This window comes from Morone saxatilis, unplaced genomic scaffold (assembly GCF_004916995.1).
Source record: "Morone saxatilis isolate NCDOM2014 unplaced genomic scaffold, NCSU_SB_2.0 Contig2, whole genome shotgun sequence".
Lineage (NCBI taxonomy): Eukaryota > Metazoa > Chordata > Actinopteri > Moronidae > Morone > Morone saxatilis.
The window spans coordinates 13,015,204-13,036,016 of NW_023339762.1; the positions used below are offsets into that span (position 1 = coordinate 13,015,204).

At 40.1% G+C, this 20,813-nt stretch overlaps 1 protein-coding gene across 10 annotated transcripts in view; it reads right to left on the bottom strand.

The window, feature by feature from the left end:
• The window catches only part of plekha5 (pleckstrin homology domain containing, family A member 5), a 73,664-nt gene that overhangs the window by 14,888 nt on the left and 37,963 nt on the right, over positions 1-20,813 (bottom strand). For 6 of the 10 annotated variants that reach the window (XM_035665156.1, XM_035665157.1, XM_035665154.1 and 3 more), the window contains 10 exons: positions 18,420-18,503; positions 14,632-14,670; positions 10,439-10,559; positions 10,181-10,285; positions 8,230-8,302; positions 6,141-6,241; positions 4,817-4,932; positions 2,735-3,241; positions 732-1,212; positions 70-153 (listed from right to left, as the gene is read on the bottom strand). In XM_035665156.1, coding sequence (XP_035521049.1) covers positions 70-153; positions 732-1,212; positions 2,735-3,241; positions 4,817-4,932; positions 6,141-6,241; positions 8,230-8,302; positions 10,181-10,285; positions 10,439-10,559; positions 14,632-14,670; positions 18,420-18,503 — 1,711 coding nt within the window. Of the gene's footprint in view, positions 1-69; positions 154-731; positions 1,213-2,734; positions 3,242-4,816; positions 4,976-5,173; positions 6,118-6,140; positions 6,242-8,229; positions 8,303-10,180; positions 10,286-10,438; positions 10,560-14,631; positions 14,671-18,419; positions 18,504-20,813 lie in introns of those variants that run through there. The other 4 variants (XM_035665164.1, XM_035665155.1, XM_035665159.1 and 1 more) reach the window with 2 other exon arrangements.

A 20,813-nucleotide genomic window follows, 5' to 3' on the forward strand; every position in this document is an offset into this window, starting at 1 on the left:
TGTCTTACAGAAATTCAGTTAGAAGATACTGGTGGACACAGACGGGGAACAACATGGACGAGGACTTACTGTTTTGCCTTGCAGAGACTGGGCAGTGATAGTCTGGACTGGGATCCCTGCAGGCATAGACCGCCGATCAGGTGGGTAGGCATACTGCAGAACACAGTGAAATAAAAGCACAACAGTCCGTCATTTTATACAATGGATAAACAATCACTCAAAGCTGACTAGTCCAGCAAAATACAAAGAAACCTTTTGGACATACCCTGTGTTATTTTACGTGCCAAGTAATGAGATATCCATCTCAGCTTTCTGTCACCACAAATACAATGAAGATGAAAGGAATTTTGCTTGTGCTGCTCAAAATATCGAAAATGACTTGATGGATGGAAACTATAAAACTAAAAGCTTTTAGAGACCCTGTTATCCAAAATAATCTGAAGTACATGCTGTCAGTACTGTCAGTTTTTGAAAGACTATTTAATTTACTAGTAAAAGGTAGTTCTAATAGAAACTGTTCTGTCACTGAAGTTATGTTGGATAATGTTTTTTTTTTGTCAATTATATTTTTAATGTTGGAAGCACCACAAACAAAAATCCACTCACCTCCATTTTATCTCAAGTTTGGATATCTCAAAATCAGAGCAAATAAACCATAACTATGTGCATAACTAGATACAGCTAAAGGTAAGTGAACTACCCTTTAAGCATTTATGTGTGCCTCAATTGACCTTGTTAAGTTGTGGCCTGTGCCGTCTGTCAATGCTCAAGTCTCTTCTGTAGATGGGAGAGGACACCTCTGATCGGGCATTGTTCATGTTGTAGGATCGCATTGGAGAGTAGCCACCGTACATGGACAGGGAGCCGTGGGAGGGCGAGGGGGGGATGGAGTGGCTTGGTGCAGCATGCGCTGACAGATTGATCATGGTTTTGGGACTGGCCATATTGCTGTAGAGCCCCGGCTGCCTGGTGTAGGCCTGCCTTTGCTGCCACTCAAATAACTGCCACATGGTGTCATCGCGCATGGAGCGGCGCTTCTCAGACGACGAGGGACCCAGAGCCTGGTCGTACAATGATGGCGACATGCTGCAGATGCTGTCCCGCTGTGCCATGCTATTCCTGGGCATACTGCAGTAGCCATCGCCATAATGAGGCATATAGGGTACCCGATGACTTGGCATGTTTCTAGGCAGCGTCTGGTATGACGTGATGCTGGGAAAAAACAAAGAAAAAACAGAATTTGTTATGAGGGAGTTAAAGCGATCTCATTCACTTGATTAACACAGACAAACTCTTCAACTGGTGTTTAGTGAAAGTCAAATAATTTAGTACTTCTATTTACTAATTAATCAATAATAATAACACAGATGAGTAAGCAAAGAACTGCTTTTATGTCTATGTATTTTGATCAGGACTTTACCATCAGTACAACAATTTAATCATTCTTCCACTGCTTTATTATGTGATATTTATTTCTTTATTTTCCTAGACTCGTGGCAGGTTCAAAGTAAAGAGTTTATAGTCAATAAGACTTTTATTTCTCTGCTTTTGGTTATTTTGATCAGCAAATAAATTATAACTTGCTAGCTAACTCACTCATCAAAGCAATGTCATGTTAAGAAATAACAAACCCGCAAAAGTTTTTTGACAACACATCTAGTCTAGTCTTCTATATAGAGTCAATGTGGACCCTTGACTCTCAAGAACCTCCCCAGGACAAGGCCTTTCCAGAGACAACAATGGTTTTAAAAGCTCCACTTCAGCAGTGGGTTCAAAGTCAGTGCAGCTGGCAGTGGGAGAGACTTCCTGACAGATTGTGGCTAGAATGCTCACTGGTCTGTAAAAACCCAGTAGCATTTAAAAAAATGCTTGTGACTACATGGAAACTAAACATCATTCTGGAGGACATGCTTGTAATGATAAACAGAGACTGTTGAAAGACATGAACCGAGAGTGAACGGAGAGGGGAGTGTACATGCTTATCACAGAGGACCACTACCGAAACAAGGACCAAGGCCTTGTTGTTCTTTTATACGTGATAAATCATTTTTAAATTCATGCTTTGCCAAAAGCAGATGCTTGTGTCAATTTTTAAAATAAACTTATTCAAGGAGTGAGTGGAGGCAAAGAGACAAGGCTGTCAAACATGAGCACAATCTAGCCGATAATAAAATAACAGACAGATAAACATATGGAGAGACAGACACACTGACAGACGGGCAGACAGGCAGGCAGACAGACACTGTGAGGGAGCAAGTTTAATCTCAACCAATTAAAAATGGGACTTTCACAGCAGGGTCAGTGGCAGGCAGTAACTCTGGCTAAAAGCTCTGCTGAGCTATTATTTATCCCCAGCTCTACTTACTGGTACACTCTATAATGTAATATCAAAGTGTTAACATCATGGTGAGGAGCATGTGAATCCTCACACAGCTTTAGAAAGAAATGGGACTAAGGAGCTTTGGAAAATCTGAGTCTGCATATGTACTGTATGTGGCCACTCAGATGCTTAAGGAGAATCCCTCCTGTCTCAAGATGCAGGTGAATCAGTATTTCTAGATGATACTAAGTTTAGCCAAGTTCTGCTTCTTGTTGTCGAATGAGGACAAAGCTTGGCCTCTTGTGCAATAACCTTAAAACAACTTGTGCCAGCATATTTTCTCCTAATTGTAGATCGCACAGTGAAATAATTGAAATAATTTAAACCTGCAAAAGGTCATTAATTCAAACCAACCTCCTGGTATCATCGTCTGGGGTGCGCCCTCTTTGTGTGCGGACCCAGTGCTCCAGTTGCTGCATAGAGCTGGTCCTGTTTAGGGTGCGCTCTGGCTCATGGGTGGGACTTTGCTGAGGAGGGGCTCCAATCCCATCAGCTGGACATTGCTCACCAGATCCATTGACCTGGGGGCTGCGGTGTGACCCGTCCATTTCTGTCGGAATCTGCTGCGAGATGAGGTTAGCCTTGACGGCCGCTGCCTGGGCTGGCTGCAGTTTGATACTGTTGATCTTGGTGAGCGGACGCTCGCGCTCCGCCCCCTCCTTCTGGAAGCCGTAGCGCTCAGCATCTCGCTGCTTCCTATCTTCTTCCGCTGTGGTGGAGGGGACTGCTGCAGTGCGCTCACGGTCCACCTCACGGTTGCGTTCATTGTTCTGAATTTCAGGCTGTGTGAGTGGAGGCTTGTGGTTGGCCACATGGTTGATCTCTTGTGGTCCACACTGCTCCACTTTTAGCCTGTCCAACCTGATGAAGACAAAGAGGAGGCCTTATGTACAATATATATAAATCTAAGACCCTGTGTTAGCTAAAGGCAATCAAGACACATAAGATCACCTCTACAGAGATGGAAAGATGATAACTACAGTAGATGAATTGCCAGCTGGGGTACTCATCTGCGTCATAGATCACCAGTAAAAGGTGTTTCAGACATTGTATCAAGTACAGCTAAAATATACTGTAGACCTAATACACTAACTTTGGGAAGTCTGCTAATGGGGGCAGCTCTGAAACAAAAAGAAAGTGCAAAGAAAATTGGTGGAGGTGGACAATGTGTCTTCCAGCTGCCAGAGGAGGCCAGGCGTGTCAAAGGAAATCAGATCTCCAATAAAACGCTGCTTCTGCAGGGGCACATCACAAAGGTGCTGCTCAAGCTCTGGTAATCCATTTGCGGCTCCCTTTTTCCCTCTCTCTAGAAGGCCTATCTACAGCTCTGTGGTCCTTAGGGAGGTCTCCTGAGGTAACAGACACCACTACTCTTTGGCCTTAGACAGACTCAAGGTCACAGCTTCAAAGTTTGGCAAATTCCCCTTAGCAGCATGGCTCACTGGGTTAGCAATAAGAGGGCAGTAGGAAAGGCATTCCTTCAGAGTTTCCATTGTATCCTTTTAAATAGCAGTACTAGTCACGTAATGTCTTCTCCAGCCTTCTGTGGCTCCACGAGCCCAGTAGAGCACACATTTAGCCCTATGAAAGATCTGTGTGCATTTACTCATAGTATTTTGAAGAAATTGTAAAAACACTTAAAGGGAAAGGTCCATATAAGGATTTGTGCTACTGAATCCTGTTTTACACTGCCCACCAGCCTAGAATATGAAAAAATACTGTACATAGAATACAAGACACTTGATACGTTGGAATTAGGATAGTTGTTTAGTCTAGATAGATATTACAATGCTGTTATTATATATAGCTTCATTACAGCATCACACTGTCTGATTTAACAGCTATTCGGTCAATTTCAGGCACTAGTGCTCTGTAATTACAAAGCACTTCACCATTATGCCCCTGCTTGCCTGTGTAAAAGGGGGGCATTACACAGGCAGACCGCCAAATGACAGACATTTAACACAGTTCAAAAAAAAGGAAGGAAAAAACTCTATCCTGATGAGTCAGTGATCCTGATCAGCCAGCATGGCTCTGCACAACCTGCACAATGCATTCACAGTGCTTATATTACCACATGCACATTCTGCAAAAAACTTTGACAGTAAAAATAGTTACATAACATTAAAGAGCTTCTTCAACAAACCCACAGACCAGAAATATCAAAAGAAAAAGAACTTTTTTTTTAAATTTTAAAAGACTTTTTTACAGTACACATTGTAAAAAATAAATAAATAAATAATAAAATCGGCATGGAAAAATGAACCAAGGAATGCAAAGTTAATTGTATTTGTTTCGAGCTGTCCTCAAATGCCTTTTTAAAACTGTATTTTGCTCCATTCAAAAGCAAAACAATCACTGCAATCACTTTATTTAACTTCAAATAAAATACAGGCCCTGTGTCAGAAGTACTATTTTAGTGATGCCCTTACGAACCTTTTGACTGGCTCTGCATGCACAAGTGCAGCATCTGTCATGACTTTCATCCAAGACTCCATCTCTTTTGCCGTGTCAGTGCAAAAATAGTATGTTCGCATGTTGGGATGCGTCGCCTGTTTTGACAATGGACAGGATCAGGGACACAGAAAAAGTTACCTGAAAGAAAGAAGAGTTCAAGTTAACTGGGATATTTGGCACCTTAACCTTGACCGGTGAAAAATGCGCTGTGATGCCTTGTGAAATACTCCTGGCTATGGGAAACTGTGCCATCCACATAAATCAAACCACAAGTCACCTGAGTTTCATGCATACTAAATTAGGGCAGTAAATCTGCCTCGATGCTGTAGGACTTACCATGCAGTGTATTGTATGGCAGGCACATTGTTCCAGAGTTGCTCTGTTTGCTCGCAGCGAACAAACCAATTTATTGTTACAGCCAGACGCAGAAAGAGAAAAACAGAATGTTTAGTAAACAACCTCAATATCCTGTTTACCAGTGTCTGAAAAAAAGAAAACTAAACTTTCTTCGGAAAAATCTTGAGAAATAAGGAACTTTTAATGACATGACCATTCTGGCCACAACAACAAGGGACAGCGAAAGCTTAGAATGAAAAATATGCAGTCAAAAAGTCATCCCATTCCTGAGTGAATCACTGTAAACTGAAGAGATTGAACTCTGTTCTCGTGTTTCTCTCTTTAGCTCAACTTGCTCTCTTTCAGCCTGAGTCTAAGTTAGAAAAGGAGTGGGCCATGTGGTTGGAGAAACCTTGAGCAGACTCCTGGGCGTCTGTGTTTGGCTGTACTTGGCAGGTCAACTTTGTTGTCTCTTTGGGTTTATGAAGGCCCCACAGTCAAATACTGTACACACCACTGAGATCCCATTAAATATGCCTGTTGCCCTGAAACTTGGGGTTTCGGAGTAGTAGGAATATTGCAATGCTCTAGTACTCCAGCACAGACATATCACTGTTGGCAAGTGCTTTCTTCGCTTTCTTAGCATTAGTAGTGTGCAAGTAAAGTCTAAAAAATGATTTCTAAAATAAAGACAAAACATGTTCAAAGCAAAGTAAACCTTTAAGTTGATGTATATACAACAAAACACTATGGGAATGTAAGACAACCACAGCAACAAAAAAAACTTTCAAACTGTATACCAGTGATCAAATGTACATCTTGAAAGCTTTGTACATTCACCTCTTAACTTATCATTTTATTAGTGCTTGAAATAATACTAATGCTTTACTTTTTAATGCTCTAAATGTAAGCAACCATAGAATATGCGATCTCACAAAGTTTGACATGAATGAACACATGCTCTGACCTTGAAGGCATATTTTCTGTTAATGTGATCATCCACAGACAGCATGGATATACGAAAGCTCGGTAGGAGGATGCTGCCAAGTATGCCCTCCTCCTTTTCATCTGCAGAGGAAAAACAAGTCAACACAATGCATTAGGGGCTATTTTTGTCAGTCAACTTCAAGTTGTTTATGATACTACACTAAATTCCTATGTGGAACACTCATTTGTAAACATGATAAAGGCAGAGACAAACCAAGTGGCTTGTGAGATAAAAACTAAGAGGAGTGACTTGGTCAGATGAGCAGAGCCAAATCAGTGGAAAAGTCAGTGTCCTATGTTGCTCTAATCCTCATTAAGTTAGCAGACAGTGCTCCACATTGACAATGGAGCACCCTCCACGGGGGGGATTAGATAGAGTTTTAAGTAGAGAATTGCAAACCTCCTAATTTGATATAAGCAATCCGCACTGCTTACTCAAAACAGTGTATGAAAACAAAATATATCTGGAAAGTGCTGCAGTCCTGTCCCATATGTGCATTTCCTGTCTCTGTTTGGTATGTGTGCATGTTTCTGCATTGAGTGGAGATTTAAAAAGGTCTCCAACACATACTGGTAGTAAGTGGGATGAATAGAGCTCATTGTGAATGGTGAGTAATATTTGGGGGAATGAGTGATAGCTGGACTCTGGTCCGCCTCTGGTAGTTTAGAGGTAAAACTGTCTGTCCCCGAGCTATGTTTAGAGCCCTGGTTTCAATACTGAAGCTGGAAGGTTGGATGGATTGATCTACTCGCCAGCTTTAGCTGTACCTGCAGACCCAGCAGACCCACAGGTCCCACATCTATTTATTCATCAAGTCACTGTGTCTCTGCTTCTCTCTCTTACAGACACACAAACACAGCCTCCGAACACAAGCTAACACTGTGGGTGATCCTAGGCGCACAATAATAGTCTGATAACTATAGCAGATAGCAGTTGTGTCTAGTTGAGGGGCAGCACAGTTCATGACCTCTCTGCCCACTCGCTGCTGATGGATGGATTTCTCAAAATGTCCGTCTGGATAAAGCTTTTGGGTCTGCTGCTGTCTGTGGCTTTTGTCAGGCAGTGGGCGGAAAGAAGGCGACAGGACTGGCAGACACCAGAAATAACACAGACTAGATGTCATGCTGATCAGCAGAAATGATGACTGTATCCGCATCAAGTGAGCAGGGGACATTGGGATATGTGGACGTGTGCCAGGAAAAGACTTTTTATTTTCTCTGTAGTTGCAGCCTAACAGTAGATCTGCTCTACATTTACCTTACAGCCTCAATGAGTATTCATTTAATTTTTTTCTAATAGAAGCTTTCAGACATTCTCTGGACACAGCTGGGTCAATATTTGATATGAACATTAGTAGTGCGTGAGAGAGGCTGAAATGCCCAGTCAATAGCAGCTCAGTCAATAGCATCTAATACTAGGGTTATAAGGAGAATGAGATTTTAATAATTGAATGGAAAACCTTTAAACTGGACTGGAACTCCCACAATATCATGAAAAAAGATGGCTAAGATTAAGACTGATGATTACAGAACCATGTAAATCCCACACGCATTCAAAAGAAATATCACAGTCAAAATATAATACTGGTCCCTCTAATGTGGAATTATAAGAAGATCTTTCAATATTAACAAGATACATTTTGTTTATTGCCACTGAATCCAAGATTTACGCTAGTATGCAACCACTATATAAAAACAGTAATCTCTGGAAATTTGTTCATAACTAAACATTAGTGTGAAATCCAATTTCCTGCTATGCTTTCTCTTTTAACATTATGGATGCATCCAAGCTTTGGTTAAAGCCCTGGCTTTGGTTGGGGAAAAAAATGACCTCTCAAATGGCAAATGAGAAAACAGGAGAGCCATTTCAATTAATACGTCTCCTCAGTTGGTCCTGACAGGCTGCTTACCACAGGGACTTGGATCCAGATGTATTAACAATTGCCAAAAGCGTGGCTTATGGCTCTGAAGGTCACAACAGCACTTTTAACTACTAATCGAAAACCACTATTGTTGTAATCAGTTTAAAACTAATGAAACATGTTGGCAGCTGAGAGCACAGGGCTTACCTCTGTAGTAGAAGAGACACAGGTCAGACAGCACAAACCACCTCTTCTTCCACAACTTCATTCCTGTACTGTCCTGAAAAGACACCAGAGGGAATAGGGATCAGTTACTCCACAAACTAGCTAGAATGGATTAAAATGACAAAGAAAACAAACTTGCTGTTGTCCACTTGCCTCCTTCGATATAATTAGTTGATTTCCTTCCAAAATTTCAGGCACCTAAATTTGACATATTCTTGGCCTCCCATGTAGTAAGGGAATTTTATTTTATTCAGGGGAAACGCAAGTTCAGTTATGGAATAAACATGATAGTATGCATATATCATTTAAACCAAATAAATAGCTTTCACTTTTAAAAGTAAGTAGGTTGTTCAGTGGGGAACAAAAATAAATCTCCTTTGCTTAAGTTCTTCTTTGGTATCGCAATGCTGTGATCAAAGGGGGGTTTCAGGCTGCTGCTTGAAAAGGATGAAGGGTGAGGAAAAGGGTATTAACTCCCCCGTTCGTTTTATTGGAAAACTTGAGCAGAGTCCTTAATCGTGGATTCCACTCGGAGACAAAAGTAGGGGGAGGGACCTCAACAACTCTGTCATTATGGTCAAACAGCATGTGGGCTGCAGTTTACTTTAAATGGAAATTCACTTCCATGAACCAGCATGTTTAACACATTAGTATCAAAAAGTCACAATTCCAGATGCTGCTCAATATGCTCATAATAGAGGCATATCAGATGTGTAGCAAAAATTATACTTAAACTGCTTGTGTCCATTAATTTATCACCTTCTCTCCATTCAATCAAGGTCTTAACTACTCATTTTACAGTGTGTTCATGAATAAACTTTATCAAAAGTGGCGTCAGATCTTGCCCTGTTCAGGCGGGAAGAGAAAAACGAGGCTTTCACCATCACATCAATCACTGTGGCATTTTGTTCTCCCAATGGATCAACTGAAGGGCTGCAGCTTTTCCTCAGCCAAGGACCTCAATAGCTTCCAGGTTTCAATGAGGCAGGAAAATAAAAGTGCAAATCCAGCTTTTATTTAGGGTAGCAGATTTGTGAGTCTTTGCTTGATCTACGTCACCCTGATTGAGGTCCCCAAAGAAATAGCAGCTGGCAGCTGTACCAAAGGAGGCAATCACATGTTCACAAAGCTGCACTGGGAGGCTGCAATCAAAACTAAATGAGTGTCCCACTTAAGAAGCATGAGAGAGTCCTGTCTGGCCAAGAGCTGCCTCAAGCACCCCCTTTTCACCCTCCTGTAAGTAACCAGGGAGCTGTGATGAGGGATTGGTATTTAAACACTGCCCGCGCTGGATGACTGGCTGAGCAGAAACACTGGACAAAGAAATGCTCAGACCCTGTAAGACATCAAAAAGCTTCCATTGTGCTCATCTTCAGACTGTTGCTGAAAATCCTACAAGGAGAGGGAGACCCTAACTTTGTTCCATGTGTAAAAAGGAGAAAGGTTGTATAAAAATAACGTTTGCATTCACAAAACGAAAATTTTAGACATTTTCTTTCAAAATATCCTCTTTTCTGAATCAATTATATTATACATTTATCAAAAAGCAAAAAGAAAGACCAAACAAATATAAGTAAACACTAAAAACATGTGTTTCCATGCATTGATTTCTTTGTGGTGGCCCACCATAAGTCAACATTGATTTAAAATTATAATTATACAGTTACTGTAGACGCATACATATGAAACTGCCTGACATCACCTTAAATGCATTAACCCCCTTCACTTTTCCAGCAGTTGGGAAACAACACACCAGAGCTTTACTTTGCAGCAATTACAGCTAAATTCAAACGTCAGCATACTAATAAGCTTACAATGACAATGCCAACATGCTAATGTTTTGCAGGTATGCCAAATTACCTACTCTGCTGCTCAGTATATTACATGATTTAAAAGACTAAATGTGAAGTTTTACTTATATAATCTTGCTCACCTGTTTATAAAGCCAGTTTCTCTTGATTACCGGTGCACTGGGATTCCTCCTGATGGAGTTGGATCTCTTCCCAAAGTTATGAATTTTTTTGGAAGGTCTTGATGGCTAGAAATACAGTATGAATGAGTAAATATTATCGTGAGGAGACATTTCTCAAACTTTTCAAGGCATTAAGCTATGATCTTGTTGGTTTTCCATAGTTTTTTTCCCAACTTAACAGAAATGCATAATAACAATGCTTTCAAGTGTTTCACTTACTCTTCCTGCTGGGCTACTGGGGTTTGCGGCGTAGTCCGAGCCGCCTGTGTAGTTGGAGGCCTCACTCATTGTGCTTAGTGGTCGTTCCTTCTTCTCATTCACCGGCACTTTAGAGGCAGATCTAAACAAAAGACACAGAGCATGCCAAGAGCAGACAGGCAAATCATCAGTATGTTGATTTCTGCCTAATGGCTGAAGGACAATAGGACGAAGCAGACTTTATTGTCTGTTCCCTGATCATTCAAGTTCAAACTTTTTTATAATGAGATCTCAACATGGGCCTATGAATCAAGCCAATTACTCCCACCATGTCACTGCAGATACATTTTCAGTCCTCTAACAGCTTTAAATGGTCTGCAAAGTCTGCCTGACATACTAAATTGCAGCAGTGAATCAGGTCAGGATGCTTTTAAAACAAATGTTTCAACAGCAAAAGTTGAAAGCATTGTAAGTTCAATACATTTGCCATAGGATAAAACACCTTGTGAAACAAGTTGTCTCTGGCCCATGGAGATGTCCTACATTCTTTAGGAAGCAGACAACGTTGTAGTCTAGAGGGAACAAGACAGGAAAACCAGAGTAGAGCAGAAATACTGCAGCAGTGAAACAAGTGTAATCTTTCTGATGTCCTGGTTTCAGGTCACTGAATAAGGACAGAAACTGCCAACCCTGCAAACTCCCCAATCTCATCTGTCCATTTCTAACATTCGTAGACTTCAGATTACATGGTACCATTCAGGATAAATGAGGCACTCATTTGATCAATAATCAATTCATTCATTCATGATCAATATGTACTTTCCATCCATTTATACCACCTAGATCAATCTTTCGATCTATCTATCTGTCGGACACAAAGACAAGACTTTTACCATTCCAAAAAAGGAAACTCATAATTTTCAAAATGGTTGAACAATTCAGACTCCATGCTGTTATACTCAAGTTGCACAAACACGAAAAGGGATCACAAGGGATAACGGCAGCTTGGCTCACAACAGCAGGCAACACACACAGGATTTTCATTCCCGTGCAGCACAGTGACAGATCTGATACTACCTGCAGACCCTTCAAAAGGAATGATGAGACAAAACAATGACAATCACAGACTCACTCTGTCTTACCTATTATATAGGGAAGTTATACAGTTTGTTACAAGGTAAGGCTTAGCAGCAAGAAGCAGCAACATCATACTATTATGTACTTGACATCTTATGATTGCTAGCTAAAATTAAAGAGATTTTTTTATATTATTAGAATTAACTGGCTGTCTTAAGTGACTATATACATTATGTAATATATAAGAGGGTTCTGTGAAGATGTGACACATCCCTGGAGACACCATCAAGGAAGTCACTGGGTGGACAAGTGGATGACTAATGCTGTCTCGAGTTGAAAAGCACCCAATTTTCTAGTTACTCCTCTAAAATAGCTGCTTCTGCAGAGTGTTGAGTAGCCACTGAGATTTGCCTTCTTCTCCATCTAATGAGCTCACTCAAGAAAATGATCTCCATAGAGTTTCAGCACTTTCACTGACTGCAAAATCCTGAATGAACTATAATCAATGACGTGGCGATTTGCCATCAAATCGTAAAGGTTTTGGCCAATGGACCATTTCCAGGCTCTAAATTGCAGTGTGTTTGTGTGTATTGATGCTTTGATAATTATTTTGGGCCTGACAATCAATCTGCATGCAAGGAAATTGAAAAGTAGTGAGTGCTAATACTGTGCTAATACAAAGTAGTTGTAAAGAGTGTAAATAAAGCCTTGATGACGTAAATTCAGAGGATAACACTTTATTCCAAAACATTCCCCATCTGGGACTCTCGTATTAATTTATCAGCCACTTGTAGTAAATACAAAGCACACATGCAATGGAGCCCACCAAATGCTTTACATTTATATTTTGAAACGAAACATTGCTCTAACTGGCTTCCTCTAAAATGTTAGCATGAAATTCCACATAGATTATGTCACTCTTGACAACATGCTGTGTCTGTCTGCTTTAAATTACTATTTTCTTGTTTAGGTTGGCGCGTGTCTCCCAAATTCCCCAGCCCACAGCAGATATGACTGTGATGTACAGACACAGTAATAGTGGTACCAAAATACCAGAGCTAAACAACAACCATCTTTGTATTTAGAACAGCTTGTCACAGCAAAGTCAATGAATCTGAAATCGAAGCCTAAAAGGGCTATGAGATGGCTTCCTAAAAAACATTATTAAATCTACCTGCAAAGCAGAGAGCAGGGAGTTTGGTACGGTAACATTTTGCTTTGGCTATATAACTAAGTATATAGTATATATAAAAATACAGCACTGGTTTACCGAGCATGCATGCTTTTTAAATGCAATGCCATTACCCAGGCATCTATTTGCAAAGAAACACAACAGACAGGTTGCATGGTCATCACAGGGCCAACACACAGGCAGACAAGGACACCCAGGGGTGATTTACTGGATTTAGTTGATCCAACATAACCTATGTGTGTTTGGTCTGCTGAAGAAAGCTGGTGCACCAAGAGGTACACACAGTGGTACCCATAGAGAACAATTCCATATCTCCACCGCGGATCAAACTCCTGATTTTCTCAGTTTTAAAATAAAATCTGCATGTTTTCGTAATATATGTTATACTATGTATTACAATAAGACTGTTATTATATCTTCACAATATGATCCTATAATATTCATTTTCTTCCCAGCTCAACATATGTTACACTTTAATACTGTTACAAATGGCAGAGTTACATTAAATAATTTGCATGTTGAGTGTTAAATAAAAACAATTAATTAAAAAATGGTGAATTGAGATGTGTACATAAATAACCAGTGTTGTTCTCATATTGTTTTGTGAGCTCTACCCCATACAAAACCCTTTTATAAATTCCAGATATCAAGACTAACCCACAACATGTATTAAAAGTGTCACATCACTGCCTGGTCATGCATGGATTTTGTGTGCCTGTGTGAGTGTGTGCAAAAAGAGTGAGGAGGGATTACCCTGCCACTGAAGCTTGGTGCTCTAAGCACACTGGGGGGAAACGCTGAACTGAGTGGCTGAGGGTGCAATTTAAAATGACCACACAGCATTTCTAAAGAAATACGGGTGCTTTCAAACACTTTTGTTTGGTGGTGAACCTGAGCTTTATCTTTTTAATGAACAAAAGACAAGGAGACAAGGCAGGCATATACAGATCAAGGATCAGTGTACGTTAATAAGCATAGACTTACCAGTAGCATAAAGCTGGGTGATAAACCAAAAAAGTACAGATATGATTTTTTATCAACGTAATTTGATATACGTATTTAATATGTTTTGTAAAATTGTGATTCTTTTAAGAGTAGTCCCTTCATAAAAACTACAACAGTTAGTCTAAATTCTTGCTTTTGTGTTTCAAAATCAGGACCTAATGCTAAACCTTTGGTAGTTTAGCATATTTAAAACATGATTGTTCAGCAGATCACATTATGCATACCTACAGTTGTCTGTTATTTATTTTTTAAATCTGTTTTAAAATGTATTGTCAGTTTATTGATTAAATACATAAATAAAAGTCTCATGTTATTGATTTTTTGGTTATATCACACAGTTCTAGCATAGTAAAGGAACAGAGTCAGGACTCTTACCTGCGTGCGTATAGCCTGTACATCCATAAGGGACAGAGCATGAAAGGTCAAGGTTTTTGACAGTTTGTCAAAACAAAATGAACACTTTCCTGAGGCGTGTATTACAAAGTGCACAATGATCATATGTTTTGATGCCTTTTGACCTTTTATAATGGAACCTTTTGATAGCACACTGCAACCAAACAGGAGCACAGATTCCTAAATCAGTAAACTGCCGACCAAGTGAACGGAATGGCACGGATATAAAAGATTTGTCCAAAAGCTCAGCTTTCAACAGGGATGTACAACCCGACCTTTAGCTCAGGAAAAGTGAGTAATGCTCTCCCTGCGGTTAGTTGTTCATAGAGGTTTAGAATATGAACACAACAACTGGTTCAGACAGTACAGTGCACCTTACAGGACTTTGGAATGCAAATGCATAACAGGTCGTCAGGCAAAACACCCACAGTCTGCTGTTAGTGTGCAACAACAAAGATTATTAACATACAGACACGTTCAAGGGTTTACATAAAAAAACAAATGTGAGGAACACACAGTTTTTCATTTGCACGTGATATTGTTTTACCTGCTAAAGGCTGGGTGACACAATTTTCCACAATTCATACTACAAAACAGAGGAAGAGACACATTTGGTGAGAATTAGAGTTCAGAAGTTTTGACAAATTAGGGTTTTTTAGGACTAGCAGCACATAGGCAGTACATTGTATTTATGTTCTGAATATATCCATAGGGCCATATCCAAGACAGTCTGAAAAAGGTTATATCATTTACTTAAAGAAACCTGGATTTTACCTTGACTCACTGTTATTTTAGTATAATGGTGTGGAGGCGTATGCAGATTGTTTTCTCATTAAAAAGTGTTGATGACACTGTTTCAGTCAAAGCAAGGACTAAAGTAATTCACTTTATGAGTGGTTCATTCCACTAGCCTACTATATGTAAATTTATATTGAATTATCAATGTATATGGTGATAATGGAAAATCTTCTGGAATATTAATTGAGTGTATACAAAAAACAATCTAGTAAATCTTAAAGCTCTGTTCACATGATTGCATCCCTGATTTTCCACTCACCGACTATTTTGGGAGATCGACAATCGGTGTGCAACAAGGGCTTGCCGATGCCAGGAAAATATCTAGCAGGCTAAATATGTGGTTGTGTCGGAGACGACTGGGGAAGCCACACAACAAGCTACAGCCAGTGAGAGCAAACACGGGTAGCCTCTGTCTACAGCACCAGACAGTTAGAAGCGAACTGGGTAGTTACTTTGGTAACAGCCAGGAAAAAAACTCAGATAGTGACGCACACGTAATGGACTGTGAATTACCAGTGTTGTGAGTCTGCGTTCAATTCAATGTGTATCTGATTCACCAGCTAGCACTTATTTTACTGAGAAATCTTCATTTTTTTTAAACGGCCCACTTATTCCCACACTCTTTTGTTTTCTGACTGCAGAGTCTGAGTGAGCACAGGCGACAATATGTAAAGTTTGTACGTAATATAGTTTATCTTTATGGATTATATTGATGCCGAATTGACAAGAACACTGTCAAGAAATACACCCTTTAGCTTGAGTTTATAGAGTTATGTGTTTTTACTGACAATTTAGGAATTGTTCAAATCTTTCATTTTACAGGGAGTTTGGAGTTGGGAGACCAGACAAGACTCCTTGTGAAAGATCTTGTAGTGTGTTGCTGATCATCATGTAGTGTGACCAAGGCTTAAAGGTGAAGATACTTTGTCACATTAAAACAAAAAACAACATTACCATAATGTAGTCATTGTGTTTTAACATTGCCTGTAATGGTTTAATACACCACTTCCAGAGATATTAAAGGCATAGCTACCATGATAAAGTGTAAAATCTGCATGTTCAAACTGTTTTTACAGCAGTTCGTACTGTCATATCACCCAACCCAGACTGCACTGAACACCATCTTGAAATAAGTTTTATTCCTGCAGATGTAGTCAGTTCATGTTTTGGTAAACATGTTTTACATGTGAGTTATACATATATTCCCTGTCAGCTTGCACATAATCATGTGGACCGCAATAAATAGGCACAGACATGTAGAGTAGTGACAGCAGAATGCTGAGGCTGACATTCACCGAGGTGGGTGAAGCCAAGGCGAGACTGAGCCCCGACTTCAGCAGTAACTTACATCACAGCATAGCTGAACGTGTAAGTCTGAGTGACAGATGTATATGTATTTGAGATTAGGAGAAACTAATGTTCCGGTAATATTCCTGTATGTTTCCTGCCATGTATTTATGCAACTGTGTGGTACAGCTGTAGTATATCTGCCTCTCTTTTAGCCTGTTATGCGTTTCTGCAAGGCTGCCCCACCCTGTCACCATTATGCAATTTCTCACACATGTAAATAAGTCTCACACATGGTGTTTCTTTCCTAGACTGGATACTGCCATCTCAGAGTAGAAAAGGCTATTTCTCTTTTCAAACTTCAAAAACCGCTAAACTAATTTAGCTTTCCTTCGTCTAAATTACTCATATGAACTTTTGCTTGTTTGTGTGTATTACTATTCATTACAACGTGTATATGTCTGTTGGTTGAGTTCTTTATATGTTATATTATACTGGTACAAAGAATTGTAATGCTCGAATTTAAACTACATTTTGGATTTTGGATTTACTTAAAGTGCAGAGCAGATTAGGCAGTGATTTTCAGCCTGGCCTTTTTATCCCTGTGGCATCTTAAATCCGTCTTTGCCTTTTATTACTTGTCCAGGGTGAAGATTTTCCCCCGTATTACTTTCGCTGAAACAGAGCCAACCGTTGGATGAAATGCAGTGTAATGAACTTTAAAAAAAACAATGTGTCAAGTAGTTCACTTTGATGTTTCTTTCCCAAAGTTGACCTCTAGTGCATCTGACATAGATTTGTTTTGCAGATTATTTTACAACGATAAAACAGTAATTGCTAAATTAGATATAATTTTGCAGGGGCATGGTGTGCCTCTCAGTGCGAAAAACAGCAGAGATGTGAGAGTAACACAGTGAGGGCAGGAATGTGTCAAGAGAGTGCAATGTGACAGTTCTGGCACAACACGCTTCTTCACAACCATTATTCCATCTCTGCCGAACAAAACGCAGCTCATAAGCATTTACCGAGACAGAATTAAAACCAGGATTTTAATTTCTAACCCACATATTGAAAAAAGATGAAACTGGTGAATCAGGGATTTCATCCTCCAATAGTTATTGGACTTTGGCCATAATTTCCAACATGGGAGTAAAATTTCACATCCTGAAGCAGAACATTTTCCAATTAGCATTTATTGCTCAATAAAATAATTAACACCAGATATGGTAACATAGACTTCAGTGCAGCAACATAACATCATGGAGAATCTGCTATGACAGACGTTTCTAAGGGAAGTGAGAAACTGAGTGGAGCTGATTCATGTCACGCAGCATTACACTAAGATCTCTGGGGTGAAGGATAAAAGTTGAGGCTAGTGTCATGGTGTGGGTTGTGATGCAAAATGTTCTTACAGATTGGGACATTGAAGTAAATTTGACTGGGAATCTGCGAAGGAGTCCAAAGTTTGATCAACATTTACCCTCTTTTTCTATGTTGGGCATCCTGCAAACCTCAGAGTACCTGGCTTTGTCCACGCCTTACTGTGAGTGGCCATTGGACAGGGTTAAAGAGTAAGAGGTGGGTAAAATTAAAAATGGGAGTACTGATGTTTCTGAAGGTGGAAGGAAACTTACTAAATTTAGTCTGACATATTCATAGAGTCATTGTCCTTAAAGTGAAAGTTCAAGATAACTGGCCTCTGACCCAGTCATGTGGGCAGACATGTGATGACCGTTGTGCTGAAAGCACTGTGGATGATCACATGGACGTAACATTGTTGGGGGACATATCTTTGTACTTATGACAACTGAAAAGGCCATGAACTCCTGTCCAAGTCAAAACGAGGGACGAACTTTGAATCACTGCATTCCCACTGGCTGATGTATACATGATACAATGGCTTTTTTTTTTATTGTCAGCCCTTAGCATCAAGATTATACTTAAAATATCAGCCAAATTATGCAATAAATAAACTATATTTAATAATATGAGTATCTAATAAATATTTTAAAAAGTCACATTCCATACGGACAGTTGGTTCTTATTTCTAAGGAATTTGTTTTTGAAAATACGTAACTGAGGAAGCACTGTATAGAAGAGGCTTTGAACTGAAAGGGCAGTGCTGCAAATAGAGGGTGGCAAAGTGCAGACTTGTGCAATGTTGCCTACACATCAGGAGTTGCATCAGCATACTGTAGTGCTCAAAAATGCTACCCAGTAGCATTCTATAACCAAAAACAAGAGACTTACTGTTCGTTGATGACAAAGATGCAGTTGTCTTGTGAGGGTAAGCTTGAGACAGGATGCTTGCAGGTCACCTTTCGCTCATTGTGACTGTTGAGAATAGGGAAGGGGAAAAAGGAAAAAAAAGAGGGATTTCTGTTAGAAAACACTGCACACACATCAGTCAAAATAAATCTATCAATACTTTATCTAAATTTAAAAACTGAAACCCCAAACATGTTTTTAAAGATCTCCATCTGTAAATGGTTGTGAGAACGCTTCACCAAAAAAAAAAAAGGAGAGCAGCAGTACTGGCTGGGCATAAATGGGAGTACTAAGTAGAGACGGGGCAGATACACAATATGGAAATAATATTAGCATGCTGTGCCAAAGGAGGAAGTCATCAATCAAAAACTGGTCCAAACTGTAAAACTGCAAACACTGGTACAAACAGACATACACTGGGTCGTGTGACACCAGAACAAGCACTCGTGGCTCCCAAAATCCAGCCAGCCAAAACAAATAGATGGGCACATGGGAAAAACAGCAGCTGGAGTAGCTCATGAAAACCCAAAGTATAGTATTAGGGCTTGAAACAAAAGTCGAAAGATGCAACATAGGGTACCGCAAAAGGTCCACAGCAACCTTTTTAGATAAGAGCACCTCAGCTTGAGCTTTCAGAATGACTTGGAACAATATACAAGAGGAGAAAATAGCTATTTAGATGCTGATTAGTATGTGGCGAAACCATTATAAGCCAATTTCACCAAATCAAAAAAATCACCAAACTCTACAGGCTCCAGCAGGCTGTAGTGCCATCCTACACTCAACATGTAATGATAGGAGATACAAAAGATGCCACCCACCCATCCTGTTCGCCAATTACAGCGCCCCACAGTTACTTCCACCCGAACATGATTAGAACCCCAGGACACAGACCACACAGTCTTTGGAGAGGAGTCCGAGGGTTTGGGCCTTCACAACCGCAGTTTTCCAGTAAAGTAGAGCCTGGCCAGAGTTGTGTGCGAGCTGGATGGTGTGGGGGCGGAAGGCTCAGTAAACCGAGCTGAAGCTTTTAATTCTTCCTCACTGTTACTAGCAGGTCTTACATCAAGTTTTTGTTTCAGCTGTGTCATTGGAATAGTGACTAGACTGCTGAATTAATTCAGGATTCAGATCCAGTTTATCAGCTTCGTATAACCTCAGATTTAGACGGAAAATCCATAGTTATTTGATTCTGTAGTCAGTGAGTTACAGCGATGGGAAGTTCAGTAAATGGAGAGAGTATGTTGTCAATATATGAATCAAATATATTGACAAAAGCAGAGATTAAACAAGACATTAGATGATATGTGTAAACGGACGAGCTGCAGTGTCAACAACCGTCTTCCAAGCTGCGACTGGACAGTTATTCTATATTTCAGCTCAGTCAGGCTGCTCTATAAACAGAAGAGAGTCAAGCTACAGCCCAAAAATAACAATTTTTAAACACGGGGTACTCGTGTACTGAAAAAAGGCAAATACCACGCATGAAATAGAGGGTTAGTTTCAGTTTAGCCTGGAGAGCAACAGTCTCCACAGCTCTGCTCTATAATTACTGGAGGCACTGTTGGCAGCAGAGCGCTCTGTGCGGTCTTGGGGCAGACCAACGGCACCATTTTTCTTTGGTATCCCTTCACACATGCCTATACTGTTCTGCACATAGGTTGGCTACAGATTTCAGACGAAGGAAGAAAGCCTGGACAGACACAGAAGTGGGATGAAAGAAAGATGTTATGTGGAACTGTGGATGGGATTTAATAATCAGTTCCAAACTATCCAATACTTAAGAATCCTTTAGCTTTGATACTCTTGATTCCTTTGCAAATAGTGACTGGAATTCATGCACCACAAGTTTTCTCTAATGTGGTACTTAGGTCAGGGATAAATGAAAAAGAGGTTTAAATATATGGGTGCATTTTGCCAACCTATTAATTGGCAATGCATGCAGTGTCATTACAGGAAAGCAAAGCGTTTGATACTTTCTAGGATATAAAAAAGAATAATGATCTGATTTAAGAAACACCTAGTAACAGTCTTTCTGCAAGACATCTGCGACCTGGGAGTCTTCGTGCACTTCAGGCACGCAGATTGAGTAGAAACAGACCGAGGATGTTAGGGTTTTATACTGGGGTGTGTCAAGTCAAACAGATACTGTAGCTAGCCAAATGAGACCACGACATTTTCCCTAAGAAGTAGGCAGGCTGAGGTTACGAGGCAGTTGACTGGCAGGGTGACGTCCCCCTGCTCAGTCGAAACTAAAAGAGGGCTCCAATATAATACCCATGTTGCTCTGTTTCTGTTGATATAAGTAATGTTAGACAGGTGTTATTGTAATATTAGCCAGGAACTTGATGCTGGCACTTGGCCTCAAAAACACCC